The 20,848-nt window shown below is 40.4% G+C and overlaps 1 protein-coding gene across 6 annotated transcripts in view; it reads right to left on the bottom strand.

The window, feature by feature from the left end:
• ep400 (E1A binding protein p400) overlaps positions 1-20,461 on the bottom strand; it is a 36,016-nt gene extending 15,555 nt beyond the window's left edge. For 5 of the 6 annotated variants that reach the window (XM_067520595.1, XM_067520596.1, XM_067520597.1 and 2 more), the window contains exons 1-23: positions 20,284-20,461; positions 17,766-19,117; positions 17,553-17,660; positions 17,330-17,414; positions 16,930-17,049; positions 14,704-15,095; positions 14,306-14,602; positions 12,978-13,163; positions 7,482-7,622; positions 7,289-7,367; positions 7,134-7,171; positions 6,978-7,035; positions 6,802-6,885; positions 6,089-6,202; positions 5,791-5,981; positions 5,515-5,692; positions 5,248-5,384; positions 4,990-5,159; positions 3,806-3,980; positions 3,571-3,707; positions 3,010-3,196; positions 965-1,134; positions 657-844 (exon numbers count right to left, since the gene is read on the bottom strand). In XM_067520595.1, coding sequence (XP_067376696.1) covers positions 657-844; positions 965-1,134; positions 3,010-3,196; positions 3,571-3,707; positions 3,806-3,980; positions 4,990-5,159; positions 5,248-5,384; positions 5,515-5,692; positions 5,791-5,981; positions 6,089-6,202; positions 6,802-6,885; positions 6,978-7,035; positions 7,134-7,171; positions 7,289-7,367; positions 7,482-7,622; positions 12,978-13,163; positions 14,306-14,602; positions 14,704-15,095; positions 16,930-17,049; positions 17,330-17,414; positions 17,553-17,660; positions 17,766-19,082 — 4,552 coding nt within the window. In that variant the 5' untranslated portion in view covers positions 19,083-19,117; positions 20,284-20,461. The remainder of the gene's footprint in view (positions 1-656; positions 845-964; positions 1,135-3,009; positions 3,197-3,570; positions 3,708-3,805; positions 3,981-4,989; positions 5,160-5,247; positions 5,385-5,514; positions 5,693-5,790; positions 5,982-6,088; positions 6,203-6,801; positions 6,886-6,977; positions 7,036-7,133; positions 7,172-7,288; positions 7,368-7,481; positions 7,623-12,977; positions 13,164-14,305; positions 14,603-14,703; positions 15,096-16,929; positions 17,050-17,329; positions 17,415-17,552; positions 17,661-17,765; positions 19,118-20,283) is intronic. The other variant, XM_067520599.1, reaches the window with a different exon arrangement.
• Between the last annotated feature and the right edge of the window lie 387 nt (positions 20,462-20,848).

Genomic DNA, 20,848 nt, shown 5'->3' with positions numbered 1-20,848 from the left:
TATCTTTATTTTGAAATACTGACAATTCAACAATTTATTAAAATCAATAAGAAGGGATCAACGCCAACAATGAATTAGACTTCAAAGCATAAGAAGCTGTAGATGGATTGCAACAAGTCTTATATGTGGCCTTGCTCTATTGGCTGTGCTGATACAAGGGAAAAACGGGGAACATAATATGGGAATTATATGCTGCATAAAGTATATATACACAGAAAAAAACACCAGTGGAATTTGCCAATGAAGGTGTACTATAAATGTCCAAAGATCTGTATAATGGGGACCAGATGGTTTTGAAGCATTATACATGTTCACATGTACATGTTTTTAAAATGTGCTGAAAACTTTAACACCAAATCACTGGGTTCAGAAAATATTTAGACCTTTACATTTTGCAAAAATTTCATTTTAAAAAAATAGGCCTGCCATTCTGTCCTTCAATCTACATTTAATGCCCCCAGTGACAAAGGGAACAACTGGTCTACAACACAATTTAGTGTTGAAAAAGTGAAAGGTTCTGAATATATTTCTGAAGCCAGAGTAAGACAGTGTGAGCACAGAGTGAGTGAATTATTTATTTTCATGGCATAACCCATTAAATCAGCCACAGTGAAAACAAAATAGTATTGTGAGTACTGTCACTGAAATAGTCTTACCATGAGAAATGGGTGCAGCAGTTGCAGTGGTGACAGGGGACTTGCCCCTGGTCTGGGCTGGCTGACTGGTAGTCGAAGCACAGGTGTTAGTAGCAGTTGAACTTGTTGGAGGACGTCCACCGGCTACACTGGTGATGGCAGCAAGGCGACCTTCTGGCTTTGTCCCATACTGCACAGGCTGGAACAATCTAATTGAAATAAATAAATAAGCATATAATTATATTGTATTAATGTTAGAATATTAATTATAATATTAAGACATCAGTTATCATCGTAATGTTTCATGGATATTTGAAGATATTTCTGACCTCATGGGTTTAATTGGGCAGGGTTTGGGACGTGGCTGTGGATCTGGTCCAGAGTAGATCTCCTTTATGAGCTGCTGACTGATCTTAAGTTTGGGTACTGCCTCATCAGTCTGATACCGAGTCAGTCGGTCCTCGTTATTGATCAAATCAAAAATGGACATATTTGCAATCTAAAAGGAGAATGGGATGAAAACAGGAATAGTAACATATCAATACAGATACAATATAAATACCCAAGTGACACTGTAGCTCAGTTGGTAGACAGTTAACCATGGACAACAGGGTCGGTGGCTCAACTCCTGGTTCCTCCTAGATAAGTGTACTTCAAGACACTGAAGTTGGTCATGATGGGTCAAGTGAGCACCTTGCTTTGAAGCCACTATCTTCACTTTGTGAGTATGTGTGTAAATGGGTGAATGAGAACATGCATTTCTTTTTAATTTTTAAAATAAAACCCCAAATTCCCAAAAAAGTTGGGGGGGATGTGTAAAACATAAATAAAAACAGAAGGCAATGATTTGCAAACCTCATCAAACCATATTTTATTCACAATAGAACATAAACAACTTTATCAGATGTTGAAACAGACATTTTACCATTTCATGGAAAATATTAGCTCATTTTGAATTTGATGGCAGCAACGCATCTCTAAAAAGTTGGAACAAAGGCTACAAATGGCTGGAAAAGTATTTGCTGCAAATCAAAAACAAATGGAGAAGCACTTGACAGCTAATTAGGTTTATTGGCAACAGATCAGTAACATAACTATGTATAAAAGGAGCATTTCAGAGAGCAAGAGCCTCTCAAAGGTATCTCACCAATCTGAGAAACTGCATCTAAAAACAAACAAAATTTCTGAAAAATGTTCCTCAACATAAAATTTTATTTTTAAACAGACTTAAGTTCGTTCGTTCCATATACTTTCTATAATATAATCAAAAGATTCAGAGAATTAAGCGGAATCTCTGTGCAAGGGACCAGGCCGAAGGTCAAAACTGGATGCGCCTGATCTTCAGGTGCTCAGGCAGCACTGCATTAAAAACAGGCATGATTCTCTGCTGGACATCACAGCATGGTCTCAGGAACACTTCCAGAAATCAATGTATGTGAACACCATTCACTGTGAAATCCACAAATGTAATTTAAAGCTCCGTCAAGCTAAGAAGAAACCATGTGTGGACACAAACCTTGAAGCACCACCGTGTCCTCTGGGCCAAAGCCCATTTAAGATGGTCTGAGGCAAATTAGAAAACTGTTCTGTGGTCAGATGAATCAAACTTTGATATTGTTTTTGGAAATCATGGATGCCCTGATATGAGGACTAAAGACAAGAGGGACCATGCAGCTTGTTATCAGCAGACTGTTCAATAGCCTGCATCTCTGATGGATTACATAGAGGTTTTAGAGCAATATGTGCTCCCATCCAGACGACTTCTCTTTCAGGAAAGGCCTTGTGTATTTTAGAAAGCCAATGCTCCACCACAAACTGCATCCATCACAAAAGCATTGATTCACAGGAGAAAATATTTGGTGCATCATATAACAAAAAAATCCAGCAACAAAGGCACAGGACTGTTGAAGAGCTAGAATACTGCATCAGACAAGAGTGGAACAACATTCCTGTCCTAAAACCCCATTAACTGGTCTCCTCACTTCGCAGATGTTTACAGACAGTTGTTTAAAGAAGATCCAATTAAAAAATGAGCTAACATTTTCCATGATATGGTAAAATATCTCAGTTTCAACATATGATGTGTTGTGTGTGTTCTACTATAAATAAAATATTGGTTGATGATATTTGAAAATCACAGCATTCTGTTTTATTTACATTTCCACATCCTCCCAACTTTTTTGAAATTGGGATTGTATAAGCAGACCATTTACCAATTAATTCCTAATAAAAATCTCAGAATGGTAAGTGGTAACTACCTATTCTTATTAATACTAATGTTAAGGATGTTTGCAAGTTTTTTTTGTAAAAAACAGCTTAAATGGGTCAAGAAAGACTTTGCTGCACCTAAGCAGCGCAAAGCACAAAGTGTTACCTCGCTTGACTGATTCTGAAGAGCCCCCAGTACCAGTGATGGGATGTTGTATTGCAGAGAGGAAAAGAAGTGGGAACTGCTAGTTTCTCTGGGTGCCACCAGCTCTGGGTGATTACATACTCGCTGTAACTGCATCAAGACCTGAAGCACGCTGACAAAATGACCTGTCTTCAGTGCCTCCTGAGCTCTGGGGGGGGGGAGGACATAATGACAAGTGATGTGATTGTGGGAAAAAACAAAGCAAAGTAGCCAATATTATAAAATATAAATATAAAATGAGTGCATCTTTATACTGTACCTCTCAACTACTAAACTAAAAAGATAAAACAGATAAGGTCTTCCCAGTAAAAAAATAAAAATAAAAAAAATAAAATAAAATAAAAAAAAAATTTTGTTTTTAGTAATTAAAAAAAATATTTGAGGAAATATAATTACAGAAACAAAACTCTCATGGAAATAAATAAATATATAATAAATGGCAACTGTCCATTATACATACTGGATTATATTTTTGTCCTAAATTTTATTATCATTATTATGAATATAGAGCAAATATCTCACCCTGGTTGGGTGAGGATATCTTCATAAAGGTTCTTCTGCCTGCTTGAAAGACGGCATTTCAGGATGTGCTCATACTTCTTGGGAAGCTGTTTCTCCACATCCCTTTTAGAGCGCCGCAGGATGAAAGGCTGTATCATCTACAGAAAAGAGTGGGAGGATTTTATAGTTAATGGGTATTTAAGGACTGCAGTTGAGAGATATCAATCAAGTTTGAATTAGAAGGTGCAATACCCACCCTGTGCAGGCGAATGACAAGTTTGTGGCAGTAGTCCTGGTTGTGGTCGGTGTCCGCTTTAACAGGAAAGTCAGAGAATGGTCTGGTGATTCCTGGCAATAGGAAGTGGATCATGGTCCACAGCTCCTTTAAAGTATTCTGTAGAGGGGTGTTGATGAGGAGAATTCTCTGCTCACTAGAACACACAGAAATATCTCATTTACTTAAAATAAAATGATCCTCGTAAGAATCTTGTTAGAAATTAAAAAGTATTTTAAAAGAAAAACATACTATATCACTAGTGAAATGATTTGACAAAAGCTACCTGCCCATGGCCAGTTGTTTTATTTATTTTTTGATACACTTGTTCAACTGCTCATTAAATATCAATTTTGCATTTCAGTGGGATTTAGGTATGCAAATATTGTTAAGGGGACCTGCTGAATTTCAAACCGACCATCAGAATGGGGAAGAAAGCCGATTTAAGTAACTTTGAACATGGTATGGTTCTTCGTGTTACTCTTTCTGCTACAGCACTTGGATGGTCAGAATTTTGCATGATCATCACAAAAACATGGATCCATCGTATATCAAAGGTTCAGGCTGCTGCTGGTGGTGCAATGATGTAGGGGATATTTTCTTGGCACACTTTGGCCCTCTTAGTACCAACTGAAGTTTGTTTAGATGCCACAGTCTACCTGAGTATTGTTGCTGACCATTTCCATGTCTACATGACCTCAGTGTACCTCTAGAAGGTATACAAAGATATAATAATCTCAAACTGGTTTCTTGAGTTCACTGTACTCAAATAGCTTCCAAAGGTAGCAGATCCCAATGCAATAATGCACCTGTAGGTTGACGCAGAACAGGAAATTTGCATCATGGATGTTTAGCCTAAAACAAATCTGCATTATGTCATGTGGACCAGAATAAGAAATGTTTCCAGCACCGAGTTGAATCTGTGTCACAAAGAATTAAAGCAGTTACACAAAACCAAAAGCGAGCTTAACCCGGTACTATGAAGGGGTACCTAAAAAGTGGCCATCAATTGTACATCTTTATAACCCAATAAAAGCTATATGTTTATCAGAAACATGAAAACACATGGTAAACATTGTTCACTTTACAAATTACGAGTCAACAATTAAACATTATAATTCTGATTTATGAGAAGCTATAACAATTCCAACATTCACTCTGCTTACCTTTTCACAGCAAAGATTATTTCCCAGTGTTTCTCACTCATGTTTTTGATGAGCTGCACCTCGTCCAATACCAGGTGCCTCCACCTCCTCTTCAAAAAATAGCTCTGGTCTTTCATCAACAGCTTATAGGATGTCACACATACATGGAAGCTATTCATCTCCCCCCACAGCTGTGGATCAGTAATCAGAGAAAATTTAGAAAGAGCCCTTTGTATGGACAATGCCATCGATATGCTGTCTTAACAGAGGAAGAAATACCGTTCTCTTAAATCTACGCTCCCTTCTGTTGCCAAGGTAAAGGAGGATCTTAAGGCCAGGACACCAGCGTTTGAACTCCATCTCCCAACTTAACAACTTAGACGTTCTTACTACAACAAGATGGGGTCCCCAGATGCCTGTGGACAAAAACAGACCAGAAGTGAACAGAAAACAGAAATGCTTTTGACATTAAATTAAAAACAATAAAAGCAATATCAATAACACACACACACAAAAAAACATATGTATCTTTAAACAAGGGCATACCCTCTTGGCCAGCTAAATGGGCCATGTAAGCCACTGTCTGTACGGTCTTGCCAAGACCTGTCTCATCAGCTAGGATGCCATTGAGGTTTTTCTTGTAAAGTTTCACCAACCAGTCCACACCAATTTGCTGATACTCTCGCAGTGACCCGTGTAGTAGAAAAGGAGCTGGGCTGCGGGTCTAGTAAAAAATTTTAAATAAATCAGTTAAGAAATGCTAATGGTACTTTTTTTGCCTGTCTGTGTGTGTGTGTGTGTGTGTGTGTGTGTGTGTCTTACTGAGGATGTGGTCCTAAAGCTGCCCTTGGGCAGGATGAGTTCTGTGGCAGCAGCAACTTCAGCAATGTCTCTGGCAGGGTTCCTATCTGACTCAGAGGAAGTGGTTTTGTCGGCACCATGGTACTGGTCCACACTAAGCAGGGAGTCAATTAACACTGCTTCGGGTGGACAGCTTGTAGGACAATCCATTTCTAAAAAATAAAAATATCACCAATATAAAAGCTGCATCACTGACAAGAATTACTCAAAATTGGATGTGAGGATGAACACCATTTAAAATGTCCATTCTTAAAAGCACCTTCAGTCTCTTCCAAGTCATCCTCATCACTATGTGGACTAGGCTGAGGCCACTCAAAGCTGTCAGCATAGGCACCAGCATACTGCTTCACCAAAGCATCCAGAGGCATCTCAGCTACAAACCAAACATAGAACCATTTGCATAAACATTACAGAAACAAAATCAAGTACTTTTGGTGGTTGTTTTGTATATGAAACTAGGCTCCTAAAAGTAAAAAATGTTGTAATTATTTGAATACATTTTAATGTCATAAGAAAATAAATACTGTGTACTATTATGTGTAATTAACATAATTTATCTAATCATAATTTCGTTCTAATAAAAGTGTTTAAAGTTCAAATAAAACCAATATAGGCAAAACACAGATGTCTTAACGGCATGGAGTGTCAAAATGAGGGATGCAAAAGTTAAAAAGCAATAATTAGTAAATCTGGGCTCTTTAACCACTGGCTTGGCTTGTGTTCACTGTAAGAATAATTATATTAGGATTTAAAAGAAGTTTAAAACAACATGATGACTTGAGCTTGATCCGGCATAATGTGTTGCATTTACTTTAAGATAGTAAATAATTTGTAAGGTTATCAAATAAACATGAACATCCCTCACAGAGGACTGGTTATTATAAAAGATCCTATTATAAAGGATTATAACCATTTCTACTACGATCTGCCTCTACATATACAAATGCTCAGGGATGTAAAGGAGTTAAATACCATCTTTAGTAAGGTCAACCAACTCTGTGTTGGGGTCTGCTTCCCCCTCCATGGCCTCTTCTTCCTCTATGGTGCTTTCTTCATCTAGGACAAAAAATGAGCCAAATGATAAATAGGCTGTACAACACCTGCTGTACATATTTTTTGCCATATAAATTTTATAGTTTAAAACATACCATCTTCATCAACCAAGGGCGAACTTGATTTTCTCTTTTTAGTGTAAGTGGCAACCTCCTATTAAGGAAAAGAAAATACATGTAACTAAACATACATATACGCTGGCATATGTGGTTTTGCCTTGTCATTTATTTGAGTGTTAGTGCAGTGTCTACCTCTTTATCAGCTTTCTCTCCTGTTGACTGAATAGGTACTGCAAAACAAGTTATTTAAGTTCAATATAACAGTAGTACAGTTTATATTTGAACCAGAATCATAAAATGGTAAAGTGAGAGCTCATGATACACAGTAGTTGCTAAGTAAGACATACCTTTGCCTGAGACTTTTTGTAAGCTGAGTGCTTTGAGTCTCTTCTCATAAATTTCAAATTTGAGTTTAATTTCCACAACCTGATAAAAACAAAACCAAAACATCTCATTTCGACTGGTACTATTAAACTACTGAACTATTATATTGTATATAATAATTCTGAATCGTTATTGTGATTTAGAAAATAAACATACCTGCTCAATGTTTGACCAAAAGAATTCCACTTCTCGTGCAATTGTGCTGGCAATGTGACGAAGATGAATTTCTCTTTCTTTCTTTGACCTCTCTTCACTTTTCTTCTGCTCTTGATGGTAACGGGCACATGTGCGAACAAGCTGTAGCAAAGACATGAAACAGAAATGGATGTCACAATCAAGTCTTTTTGCAGCTGGACTCAATCTCACTCCTTAGATATTGATTATACGATCTCATACTTACCTACAATAATTTTCAATAAATATACTTTATTATATTTTATCAAATAAATCAATGTTTAGAAAACACTGCAGACCATCACATTTATTTTTCCTCTACATGATAGGGCAACTGCACGACGCATTTCATGGTTCATTGGTGACAGCTGCAATATGTTGGAAGTGACGTTTGCTTAAAACAAAGCATGCTATTGAGAGTCAATAGAAAAATTAGGGCAGGGCTATAAGCCAATATTTATTCTTAGTGAAGCTTATGCGCATAAATGAAAAACAACCTCAGTGCTTCCTACATATAAAATATACTTGTTTGGGCCGCATAAGTATATGTCGCTAGCCGTTTTAAAAAAAAAAAATCTGTCCATGAGAATGATGCGCTTCCCCAATCAACAAACAAAACTTCTTCTCACAAGAGCAGAAGTTCCATTTTACCTTTCTTGCGAACCAGCTGTCTCTCTGGGTCCTAGCTTAACTTTCCACTGGGCGCTTTGTTCTCTGGAAACATTATCTTGAGAGATCTGCTCATATTAGTCTGTCACCAAACAGAGAGACTCAGACTGTGGGAATTAGAAATTTTTCTTACAGTTGCTCCAACCAAGTGGTAACACTTTTGAGTAGCAATACTCCCCGAGCAAATATTAGCTATTCCCCGTGGTTAACATTAAACCATTAGCCCGCTATTTTCTAGCCACACCAGGTTAGCTTTAGCAGTATGCCACGTCATGGCTTCACAGCTATTAACCCTTGCTAGTGACCACGGCCACCGCAAATACTCCCGCGAAGGCAGAGGAGAAAACACAGGCGCGAGCCTCTCCATGTGGCAGTAAACTATCTAGCACCCCCAAAGGTAGCCCAGGCATAGGACGGATATGGATCCTCTCCTATACTAGACTTGGACTTGCAGGAGGTGTGCAAACACGCGGCTGGAAAGCTCAATATCCAGTGGCCTGAGGTCCAAGCCAAAGTGACTCGGTCACGGTTGACTTTGCCAAAGGTGAAAAGGTTGCAGTCTCCTGACGCAATAAACATACAGGGAGAAGCATCCTGTGGCAGGCAGCTCCATTCTTGATTGTAAGGGAATGGAGAAGCACGGCCTCTGTAATATTTTCCCAATAGAAGTTGGCATCTCATCTCCACCTGATATAACCTCCCTGCCATCAGCGGGACCCACCCTCCTGTCCTGATCAGATTGCTTCCAGTCCAAACTGACATAGAAGTCATGCAAGGCGGCTACGCTGACAGCCCAGGCCCTCAATGCTTCCTCTTTTCTGATGGCAGATCAAGCTGAGCTGTAAGAGGAGATTATGGCTTTGCCTGACCCCGGTTTATTGGAGGAGGTGTGTTTCATCACTGACCACTGTCTCCATCTCCATAAAGTGGCGACCCTCTGGGAAGAGCAATGGGGCTGATGGTCTGACAGGAGAGGGCCAGATGGTTAAATCTCGCCACCCTGTCAACCAGAGAAAAGGAGGATCTCCTTGGAACCCCCACCATTTTTGGGGCTTCTGTCACATCAATGCAGATGTGAGGAGAAGAAATGGGATGGCTAAGAGCTGAAGTTGTGTCTTCCAAAAAAATCTCTCCTTGCCACCCAGCGCCAAACATTTGCGCAGGCTGTGGCACGACCACTTTCCAGCTTCAGAATCTTCAGGCAACCTAAACCTCATGTGATCCAGGTAGCTCGGCTCCAAAAGGACTTTGAATGTACATCTGAGAAAATACAAATTCTGGATGAAGCGTCTCTGCTGCGTTTTCTGCACCCGAGCAATTGGTTCACATCAATCGACCTCAAGGATGCTTATTTCACATCCCAATGTATATCCCCCACAGAAAATACCTCAGATTTGCCTTTCAGGGGACATGTTACGAGTATCTAGTTCTCCCCTTTGGTCTCTCACTAAGCCCCAGAGTATTTGCGAAACGCACAGCCCTTTCTCATTCCCTGCTGTGCAGTGCCGGTCTAAGCCCGGTAGAAATCGGACAGGGTTGCGTCAGGCAGGGCATCTGGTGTAAAAACTGTGCCAATCAACATGTGGACAAAGATCTGCTGTGGCGACCCTGAACTCACGGGATAAGCCGAAAGGACAAAAACAACAACAACAACAAAAAACTGTGGCAGCAGTGGGGACGCTGAGCTGGCGAGGCATCAGAGTGGCAACTTATATAGACTGGCTCATTACTACACCCTCCAGCCAGGGGGCAGCAGAACACACAAAGTTGCTTATGACACAAATCTGGGTTTCTGAATAAATCTACACATGAGTGTTCTTCTCCGTTCTGAGACCATCTCCTTCCTAGCTCTGTTTATAGATTCGGACAGGCCACAATCAGGCTGACTGGAGAGAGGTTGCAGGCACTCACAGACTGCTAATCCCTATTCCACAGGGGGAATGTCTCTCTCAGGCTCTGCTAAAGGTCGTTGTGGCTGATGGTCTCAGCTTTGGTAGTAGTTCCAATGAGTCGTTTACACATAAAGGGTGTCCAGCATTGGGTGGCTTTGCACAGGTTAGACCCACGCTGTCAGGGCTCTCACAGGCTAAGCATCTCAGTGACACCCACAACAGCACTACGTCCATGGAGAGAATTGAGTTCTCTCATTCAGCGAGAGCCCATGGGGGTGGTCTTGTGCAGGAAAGTGGTTAGGTTGGAGGGGTCCATTCATGGGGAGGGCAGCGAATGGGACATGGGACCCTCACATTGGCTTATCCCTTATAAATTACTTGTTCGTGTTAGCAGTGCAGCTAGTACTGAAACATTTCCTACCTTTGCTAAGGGGACACCATATCCACACTACCACATTTGTGGCTCATGTCAACAGACAAGGGGGCTAAGATCCTCTCGGTTGCACACACTGGGCACACAGACTGATTGTCTGGAGTAGCAAACATTTTCTGACGCTGAATGCCACCCAAGTCTATGAACTGTGGAGCAGATATACTGTCCAGGGGAAACCCTTTTTATGCAGAATGGAGGCTCCACCCAGATGTGGTGAGCCTGGTGTGGGAGCGTTATGGGCAACTGTCTGTAGACCTTTTTTCCACAAGGGAGAATGTTCGGTGTCCTCTGCTCAGTATCCTGGTCTCTTCATGACCAGGATGGACCGGCTCACCAGTGGCCTCATTTCCTTATATATGCTTTCCCCCCCTGTGGCTCTGATTTCTCCGACCTTGGCCAGGGTAAGGGAGGAGATAGCCATCAAAACACTGGCTGTCGGAGATAGGTGAACTCCTCCACCAGGAACCTTGGTCCCTACCAGTTGGCATAGAACTTCTGTCTGAAGTACAGGGGATCTTCCACCCCCACTCAGAGAGACTTGCTCTCTAGTTCTCGCCTGGGAGTGGTTCAACTTGAACACTCTGGGTCTCCCTCAGAATGTTGTTGAAAGCATTCATACTCCTAGGGCTTCCTCAACAAGGTATCTTTATGGTAGGAAATGCCTGATTTTGAGAAATGATGAACAGATCGGCAGGAGATTTCCTTCCATCATTCCCTAGCAGTGATTTTGACTTTCCTGCAGGACATGATGGATAAAGGAAAGACTTTTTTCCACCATTAAGGTACTTAGCAGCTATTTCTGCCTGCCATGTCGGTGTGGGGAGGAAGACTGTGAGACAGCACCCCGTGGTGGGGTGTTTCACAAGGGGCGTACGGCTTAAGGTTCCTGTTTCCCTGGAGGCCCTGTCAGTTCCACCTTTAGAACCATTAGAACACATGGATTTGAAAATGGTGCCTTTAAAGTCAGTTTATTTGTTGGAAATCACACCAGCAAAACAGGTCGGCAAGATTCATGCCCTTTCAGTACATTCGGCATGCACAGCGATGGTGCCCGTCTAAAGTTTGCCCATGACCATGTGAATGTTCCAGAGGAGGATTGGGAGAAGGTCATGTGGTCAGATGAGTCCAAAATAGAAATGTTTGGTAACAACTCAACTTGTCGTGTTTGGAAGAAGAATGCTGAGTTGAATCCCAAGAACACCATACCCACTCTGGAGCATGGGGGCTGAAATATCATGCTTTGGCGCCGTTTTTCTGCAAAGGGGACAGGACGACTGATCCATGTTAAGTAAAGAATGAATGGGGCCATGTATCGTGAGATTTTGAGCAAAAACATCCTTCCACCAGCGAGAGTGTTGAAGATGAGACGTGGCTGGGTCTTGATGAATGATCAAAAATTACAGACCTCTGTCATCATTTTAAGCGGGAGAACTTTCATAATCGGTGGCTGACTAAATACTTTTTTGCCCCATTACATATGCTTTGTCCAGTTCGAGTATTGGGCGGACAGATGGACAGAACTAAAGGACCCGTTATTTGTATCATGGGCAAAGAATCACTTAGGGAAGCCTGTTTCTAAACAACAACTCTCTCACTGGATTGTGGGGGGATATTGCTTTGGCATATAGCTCCAGGAGTCTACAGCCACTAACTCTACCAGGGGTCTCACCACTTTATGGGCTCTTTTCAGAGGGCTCTCCATTCAGGATATTTGCGCTGCAGCAAGTTGGGCCTCACCACATACCTTTGCTAGGTTTTACATACTCAATGTTACAGCTTCCTCACTAGTCCAATGCTTAGTGCAATGGCATCTCAGAAGTGTTTGGGTTATTTACATAACCACAGTTCTCTAAATAGCATGAGTTGGTGTCACACCAGACCACCTCCTTTGCTCGTTCCTAGTGAGGAAGTGACATGCTTTATCCCAGCTGAGGTCAGCTATTGGTAACATTGGTTCCATGATTTAAATTGATCATGAGATGTATGTATGCTTTCTGCACTGCGATGAAAAACACAACAATGTATAACTTCCCTCTGAACACCGCTGTCTATGTTAAAGGTTGTATATATACACAAGAGTATATATACAACTACGTTTGTATATATACACAAGAGTATATATACAACTACGTTTGTATTGATGAGAACTCTGAACAACCAGAGTGAATTAAGTGTTTCTGTAGTCACAAAAGTCTCAAATCAGAATGAGATGTTTTCTTTTTTGCATCAGTTTCAGAATTGATTTGCTTGATTCATTGATATGAATGAATTTTAAAATTATGTAAGATCAGTGGATGGTTTTAGAAGAGGAGATATCTCACTCTAATTGAAACACAGTGGTTCTTCAGGGGTTTCTTTTATTTACACACAGGAGTGTTGACATCATCTTGAAGTAGAACCTCCTTTAGCCAGAGTTTTTCCTTTTGCAGTTTTAAAGTTTAACAAGGTTGACCCATTAGGACTGAAAAATTTCCACATCTGTACCTTCTTAGCGGCAGCCTCTTTCCATCTCCTTTCCTGGGCAAAGTCAGCTGCCATCCATTGCATTTCCTCCAGGAGGTAGTCCCAGTGGGACTTTGGGCGTGAGGCTTCAACAAGCTTAGGGAGCCTACTGGCAGACCACTGGCCATCTTTTCTTAACTCAGAAATTCGTTGATGCACTTGACTCTCCTGCAAAATAAAAAATGCAAGTAATTACAGAATAAAAATTTAGGAAATTGGTTCTTTTTTTCAGTTTTTTTAAATTACAGATTAGTTTTGGTAGGTGTTGAACTGCAAAATTGAAAGTATCCTCAATTAGTGTGTTTACATGGACTTAAGTGACAAGGTTCCAGTCAGCTTTCCCAAGAAGGCCGATTTCTTAAGAGTCATGTAGACGGGAAAGCTGGTTTCCGAAATGAGGGTAGGGAATTAGGGAAACCTGGTTTCCCTAGGTTGATTGCTATTGAAAAATGCCAATTTATTTTTCATGTATAAGTATAACCAGCTATTTGTGCAGTTGAAAAGAATGAAGGAAATTAATGTATGGTCATAAGGGGGCATTGACACCTAATTTTTAAAATAAAGTTTGCCTAAAGTCTAACAGAAAAGTTCAAACAAGAAGTGCCTTGTAGAAGTCTAAATAGGTCACTTCCACCATGGATTTTTAAAAATTTATTGTGGATCAGCTGCATATGCTTTTCCTTTCTCTCACCCTGCTGCACCACAAAGACATTGTGAGACAGGCTTCCATTAGTGCATGTAAACACCGTTCCCCGATGACCAGGAAAAAAATAATTTCTATGAATACCCCAGTGACATAGATGCATATAAAAGCAATCAATGATGAAATAAGAATGACGAGAAAATTGAGAATTCAAAGGTAACCAAACACACTAAATTAATTAATTAATTAATTAAGGCAGGATATTTAACTAGAAAATGCATTTCCAAAAAGAAAATGCGCTGTGATTACTTCGGTGCTGAAAGGATTTTCCAAGCAAAGCTGAAACGAAATGTCGCTTATTTATATACGGATTAGGCAAAACTTCAAAGCGAGTTGGCCTTAAAAAATTTAAAGGCCAAAACTTTGAAGGCTTTAAAGTGATGTGATGTCATTGATGATGTAATACTTTTTTAAAAGTATAAAAATCATAAGTATAAAAGATATCAATCATATTTCTTGATCCTTTGTCCTTTCGGCTTAATAGTATGCTGAAGTAGCTATCTGCCGGTTACTAACAGATGACTGAAGTCAGAATAACAACAATAACAACAACAGTAAATTATTTGCAGATACCTGTTTGCCACCCATGTGTGCTTTACAAACTCACCAGTTTGGCCTGCTCAACTTGCTTATCTTGAGAGCCCTCCTGTGAAGATGGCAAGGTTACTGTTGTACTGCCACCAATTTTGACTGTGGATATACCATTGGTTCCAGTTAGTTTGGACTGGGTGCTTGGATTGATATTAGATCCATGAGGACGAACAGGACTTGTAGTATTGGGGGTTGTAACGGAGTTGGGAGCAGATGGAGGAGCAGGAGACATGGATGTCATGGATACTGCATTGATCATTATCCTCTGAATTTGCAGGTTTGATTCTGTACCTGGGCGAGCAAGTGTCACCGTCTATGAAGAAAAATATATATTTAATGTGACAATTTGCTGTATTGCTATTAAGTAAGAAACATACATTAAAATGTTTAGTTATATGTTTGATGTAGACTGACCGCTTGTCCAGATTGCAGTATGGCCTGGGATTGCTGCTGGGGATGCAGCTGTAGATGAAGACCTGGCTGCATCTGCTGCTGCAGTTGGGCCTGAAGCTGTGTGTGGGGGTTCACTGTAGCTAGAACAGGCCCACCTGCCTGCGCCTTTACCTGTGCCTGGAGCTGACCACCAGGCTGAACTGTATTCTCCACTAACTGACCTTGCTGAGAGAGGGTCATGGGCAGATTAGCCATAGACAGAACACCTTGGGGCAGCCTGCTTGGCAGCTGAGGAGGAGGGGTATGAAGGCTGGCTGCATTCTGCACTGGAGGTCCCTTAGATGGGTCATACTGCTGCTGGTTCTGCTTCTGCCCTGCAATCTGGACCGCTTGAGGAGTAGGCGGCATTCCACCTGTACACACAGTAATCAAATTATAGGACACACAAAGGTATAGTGAAGAAATTAACACAAACAGAATGGTAAAAAAGAGGTTGTCAGTTTTGTCATCTTAAGTTATGTGTTGTATGTCTTTTGTGTTCTTGGTCAAATTTCAAAAAGTTTTAGTCTTTAAGAAGTGTTTGCTAGCTTTCCCTTTTTTAAAATATATATATATATATATATATATATATATATATATATATATATATATATATATATATATATATATATATATATATATATATATATATATATATATATATATATATATATATATATATATATATATATATATATATATATATATATATATATATATATATATATATGAGAGAGAGACCCTTTTTAGCAAGATCATCTTTAGAAACTAGTAACTAAAACATTAAATAGTACTTTTAATTTTTATGACTGCTTCAACTATTAGAACTTCTCAGAACCTTGAAGTAATGTACTAGATTTACTGTAGTAATTAAAAGCAATATACTTCCTAATGATTACAGCGGAAATTGATGAAACTTATACAGCAAAAATGATTACAGAAGAAATGAAATTAATGTAAAAGATCTACATGTCTCTCAAATAAAATACTACTTTGATTAATGCAAAACCAAAACATTGCATTTCGAATGTTCAGAAGTATGGTTAAAAAACATCAAAAATTATGCATGCAATAAGTAAGGTTTTAAACAGAGGAACAAACAGAAATGTTACAATGCAAAATGAAAACAAAAGTACTACTGATAGAGAGAAAGGGAGAAGAAAGGGGAAAAAAAAAATACAGAACACACACAAAAACACCACATGTTCAGCAAGCATGAAGCAATGTCATTCTAGCAGTAACCGAGACATCTGGATGCCTCACACAGCGACAAAGCACAGAGATGGGCAAACAGACACACATGGGATCTTGCAGACAGCAGGCCTGGGCGGAGCTGTGCACACTAAAGCAGCGCCTGCCTTACCTCCCTGCACGTCACACCACCTTGCCTAGATGCCACCAACACCTGGCCCTGACACACCCACACCAACACAATCGCAAAAACCTGTGCCGTGAACACAATTCCTCCATATGACTTTCCTCCTACTTAGACTGAGGGAAAGAAGCCAAGTCAGAATAAAATGCCATGAAAGAACATGGTGGAAAATCAACTAAATATGAACATGAGATAAATACAGACACATACGTAACATAAAAAAAACCCTGATGACTTGAATACCTGTCAATGATATGGGCGAGGATGGATAATTGGAGAGGGAAAGGCTTTTGACAGAATAACGATGGGAAACCAAAAAGAAGCATGTCACGTGAAGTCATAATATGGGAAACAAGAAAAACCCATTGGAAAGTGAATTTATTCACACAAGATTTCCACTTTCTGTGATCCACCTCCAAATTTGATGAAAATCCATCAGCACGGGAAGGTCTGCCCAAATAAAGACGACTAACAGGAACACACTTCAAAAAAGAAGAGATGGATAAGAACGGGTGAGTAAGAGTCAAAACAAAAAAGACAAATCATAAGACATGGCATCTTCCCATTGAGTGGCTACTCTTCTTCAGACTTGGATAGTCTTCTTCCCCATTTATCCTGACAGAGAGAGCTTTGGTGCTGGTACAGCTAAGCCTGAACTTCCTGTGGACTGCTGAGAAATCCAGCAGATGGATGAAGATCTGTTTGTTGATGCTGCTTGGAGTTTGTTTGTAGAAGATGAATGTTGTGATTCACTTATTTAAATCTCCTTAGTTTGACGATACGTCCAGCAGCACCGAACAGTACACAGAACGGCCTGGTAGTAGCACTCCTACCTTGCGCAGTTGGCATAAGCTGCTGGAGTGGCACGCCAGGTGATCCTAAAGGAGCTACACCAGGATGCTGGAAAATCAGCCCATGGCGACCAACGTCAATCCGGGACCTCTTAGCCTGATCTGGGATTTAAAACACACAATACCCTCATAACGCAAAAAAAAAAAAAAAAAAAAAAAAAAAAAAAAAAGCACTCGGAACACAGCATTGACCTTCTGAAGACCTTACAGGTCACCTCTCCTTCCTCGGTTTAAGACTTCAACACAGAGCGCTAGTAGAGGATGCCAAATATCTAAAAGCAGAAGCAATTAGAGGGAAAAAAGAAAACAAACAGAAAAGAAAGCAAACGGGGAGGAAACAAAGCAACATAAGAAAGACAAGAGACAACGATCCTTGCCCTACCTGCTTGCACCATAGCCTGTTGCCTCTTAAAGGCATCCATGTCTCCAGGGTTTGCAATGGTGCCAGCAGCAGCCCCTTGATGCCCCTGTAAAAACAACCTCTCAGTAAGTTAATGAGGGATTACCTCTCACAAACCTTTTCAATGCGATAAACCAATAAATAAAATAAATATAATCCGCTAACAATAATTTGGTTGTAATGAAACAAGTATTGCCTCTATCACCTGAAACTGCTGCTGAGCAGAGAAAGCTGCAGAAACATTGGGAGGAAGCTGTGTTGCTATGGCAACTGGTGTCACTGCCTGGCCATCCTTTCCAGTAACAACTTTTACCTGAAAATGACACAGATTTAAGAGGTACAATATTCACTGGATGAAGTGGAGGTACAGTTCATAATTATAATACTAGCCAGAGTACAGTTTGAGTTCCCAGTGTACCTCATCATTAATGACCTCAGACTGTTCTTCTTCTTCCTCTTCATCTTCAAGGTCCAAATCATTCTGTCTCAAGTAAGTATACAGGGGAAGACAGGGTTTCTTTTTAAAAGCTAAGTAGTCCATCATGTTCCCTTGGAGGTGCTGCAGAAAGAAAAGCTCAATCAGATATTCTTTGAACATTTCCTTTAGGCTCTCCATCTTCTTGGTGTGGTGCTCCAAGCACTGCTTTCTCAGCTGAGCAATCTCTGGAGTAGAAGGAGCAATTTCCTCCAACTTCTTAGGTGTCTGCTTCTTCATAGTACCCACAGCCATGCTGGTAGTTGCAAGAGGATTGTTGGGATTCCCTTGAGATGGACTCGTGAGAGAAGGACTAGAAGGTGGAATGGTGGAGGGTATACTAAATGTAGGTGTGGAAGAGGTTCCTACTCCAGCAACTACACACTGTGGTGTTTTCTCAAATGGATTAGGACGTGCCAGCTGTGTTTGAATGATACTACTGATTTGTGGAGGTAGGTTGGAAGTGGTGATGTGACCAGGGCTGCCCAGAGTGGAAAGAGCAGTAACAGTAGCCGCAGGACTTTGTGGTCCGAGGTGGTGGATGGTGCCTCCAGTCTGCGAGTGCGGCTGAGAAAGTCGGCGTTCCCTCACAGAGCCTGTTGCTCCCGGAGAAGCCAGCTGGCCGGGTGTGGCTGGGGCAATCTGGGCCAGTCCTGCACCATCCTGGTAAACAAAGTGGCCACTTCCCGATGGACTACTTAAACCGATTTGTCGAACCAACATACTAGCATCAACAAAGCCTGTTGGACTCTGTCCACACACACCCAAAGCTGTTGCAGGGGCTCCTGGTCTTGTAACACCTTGCAGAGAGACTGGACTGTGCTGAGTTGGACTTTGTGGCTGTATGGGCTGGGGCAGAGATGAGGTAACCTGGATGTAGGAGGGTGGAGCCTGCTCAAATATCCACTGAGGTGTAGTATGCTGGAAGCCAGGGGATGCTGGGTTCTGGATAGGGAGTGGGGTAAGGGTGATCTGCTGGTTACCAGTCACCATCTGTCCTACATTTTGTAATGTGATGTTCATGTTCTGCCCGGGAACTGGGCTACGACTCATAATTATCTGATAATTGGGTGACTGGGGGGCTGAGGGGCTGGCAGCAGAGGAAAATGGGGTTGCAGGAGATTGTGGGTGATTAACTGTAGCTTGCTGCTGTGTAGCTGTCATGGTAGGCTGCTGCTGCTCCTCTGCTTCAGCTCCACTGACAGATCTGGATCTTTGAAGCTGTCGTTGCATGTTTTGTGATCCACTTCCATGGTGCATTGCGTGACACTCTTACTGTGTCAAAAGACAAATGTCTGTGGAGAGGGCACAGCAAAGCAAAATAATAAGTCATTTTTAACTATTCAATGTGACCCAAAATGGCTTGGTCTCATAGATCACTGGTGTTGCAAGTATCACATACGTGATATAAACAAACCAACAAAAGAAATATCCAGCCATATTTAAAATTTCAAGTTCTTAATTGGCTGCAGTTTCAAGATGGCTTCTCAATTAGACTTTATACACAAACAGCTTGTCCACTGAGACTTTCCCATACCAGTGGAATATATCTGGGTTTATCAGGGCATGGTTTTTAAGTTCAGCAGCTGAATAAACACTGGTACTTAATGGCAATATTGAATTTCTTTTGTTTTTCTCTGCAGATTTTAACACTGTACTAGATACAATCAATGAAAAACGTCCATTAACATTTTTAACTGGGTATTCAGTCTACAAATTATATTTCAATTGATTAAAGGCCAAAGTACTTTCTTTTATTTGAAACCTCGCACACCATAAACATAGTTTTCCAAATGTATTCAACGTTACATTAACAATCTTGAAATAGGGGATGGCTGTTCAAGAATACACTACACTAGACCAGAATACAATACTAATTAACACTTGAAAGCTGGTTCATCCGCATATTAAAATGTGATTATAAGTTATAGAATTGTCCGTCGATCTGCATATTAAATAAAGGTGAACCATTTATAGCCGGAATTGTGATGAATCCTGTTGCTATTGGCCCATTATTGCAGCACTGACAGATTCCAGACATTGTGGAAAACTATAGCTTTTACCCCACAAATACTAATGTACCAACACAATGACAAGCAAAAAGCAGTTGATAAGTTCTGGCTAAAATATTCATTTATTGCTACGACGTTAACGGTAACATTAGCTCCCACTTCGAATAGCGTAACACTACGGGGCGTAACGTAAGCTAACGCTAGCTACTAGCATTGCAATAAGGCATAAACACTTGCAATTATCAAGAATTAAGTATGGGCTTATGGATAGGTAACAGATATACTGAAATATATTTTAACAATCAACAACACTTTCTACGTTATTTCAGCAATTACAATGACCCTTGCAACGAAATGCGTGCTAGCAAATGCTAATGATAGCTTGTTATTGCTAGCAGGCCAGCTACCAATGACCAAATATGTTGTAATATCTCAAGAGCCTTACTCACAGAAAACGAGACTTCTGTAGTCGTTTCATAAATCCTAAGTCATCTTTATAGTAAGTTGTAGACTGCAACAAATGTTATAACTCGAAATAATAAAATATCAATATAGCTAACGGCTATTCAATGTTTTTAAGCTAATTTCATTCAGCAACATGGCGACCGCGGCAACCTTTTGTCTAACCCGGAAGTACTGTCTTCAGGAAAAGGTAATGCGCTGAAAATATGGTGTTAGATAACAATCAGGGATTCCATCAAAATAATCGCAAAATAGGATTAAAGAAAGTTTAGTATTTACTCTGCTAAATAACTATTTGAAGGATTTAAATTAAACTTAACTTGCACTTGTAATTTATGTAAATTACTTTTACTTACATATATTCTTGATTTCACTACATTTCTAATCCATGTTGCGTTACAAGTTACCATCCCATTACTTTACATATTTCACAATAAACCATCGTTGCCGTTTTTTTTATATTAAAACAGCGAGATAGTAATCGCTTTACTTCAAGAACACATTATAGGCGACATATTGAAATCAACGTTACATTAAAATGGTAAATGATCT

The sequence above is a fragment of the Channa argus genome, chromosome 11 (assembly GCF_033026475.1).
Source record: "Channa argus isolate prfri chromosome 11, Channa argus male v1.0, whole genome shotgun sequence".
Classification (NCBI taxonomy): domain Eukaryota; kingdom Metazoa; phylum Chordata; class Actinopteri; order Anabantiformes; family Channidae; genus Channa; species Channa argus.
This window is presented reverse-complemented; position numbering and strand designations above follow the sequence as displayed.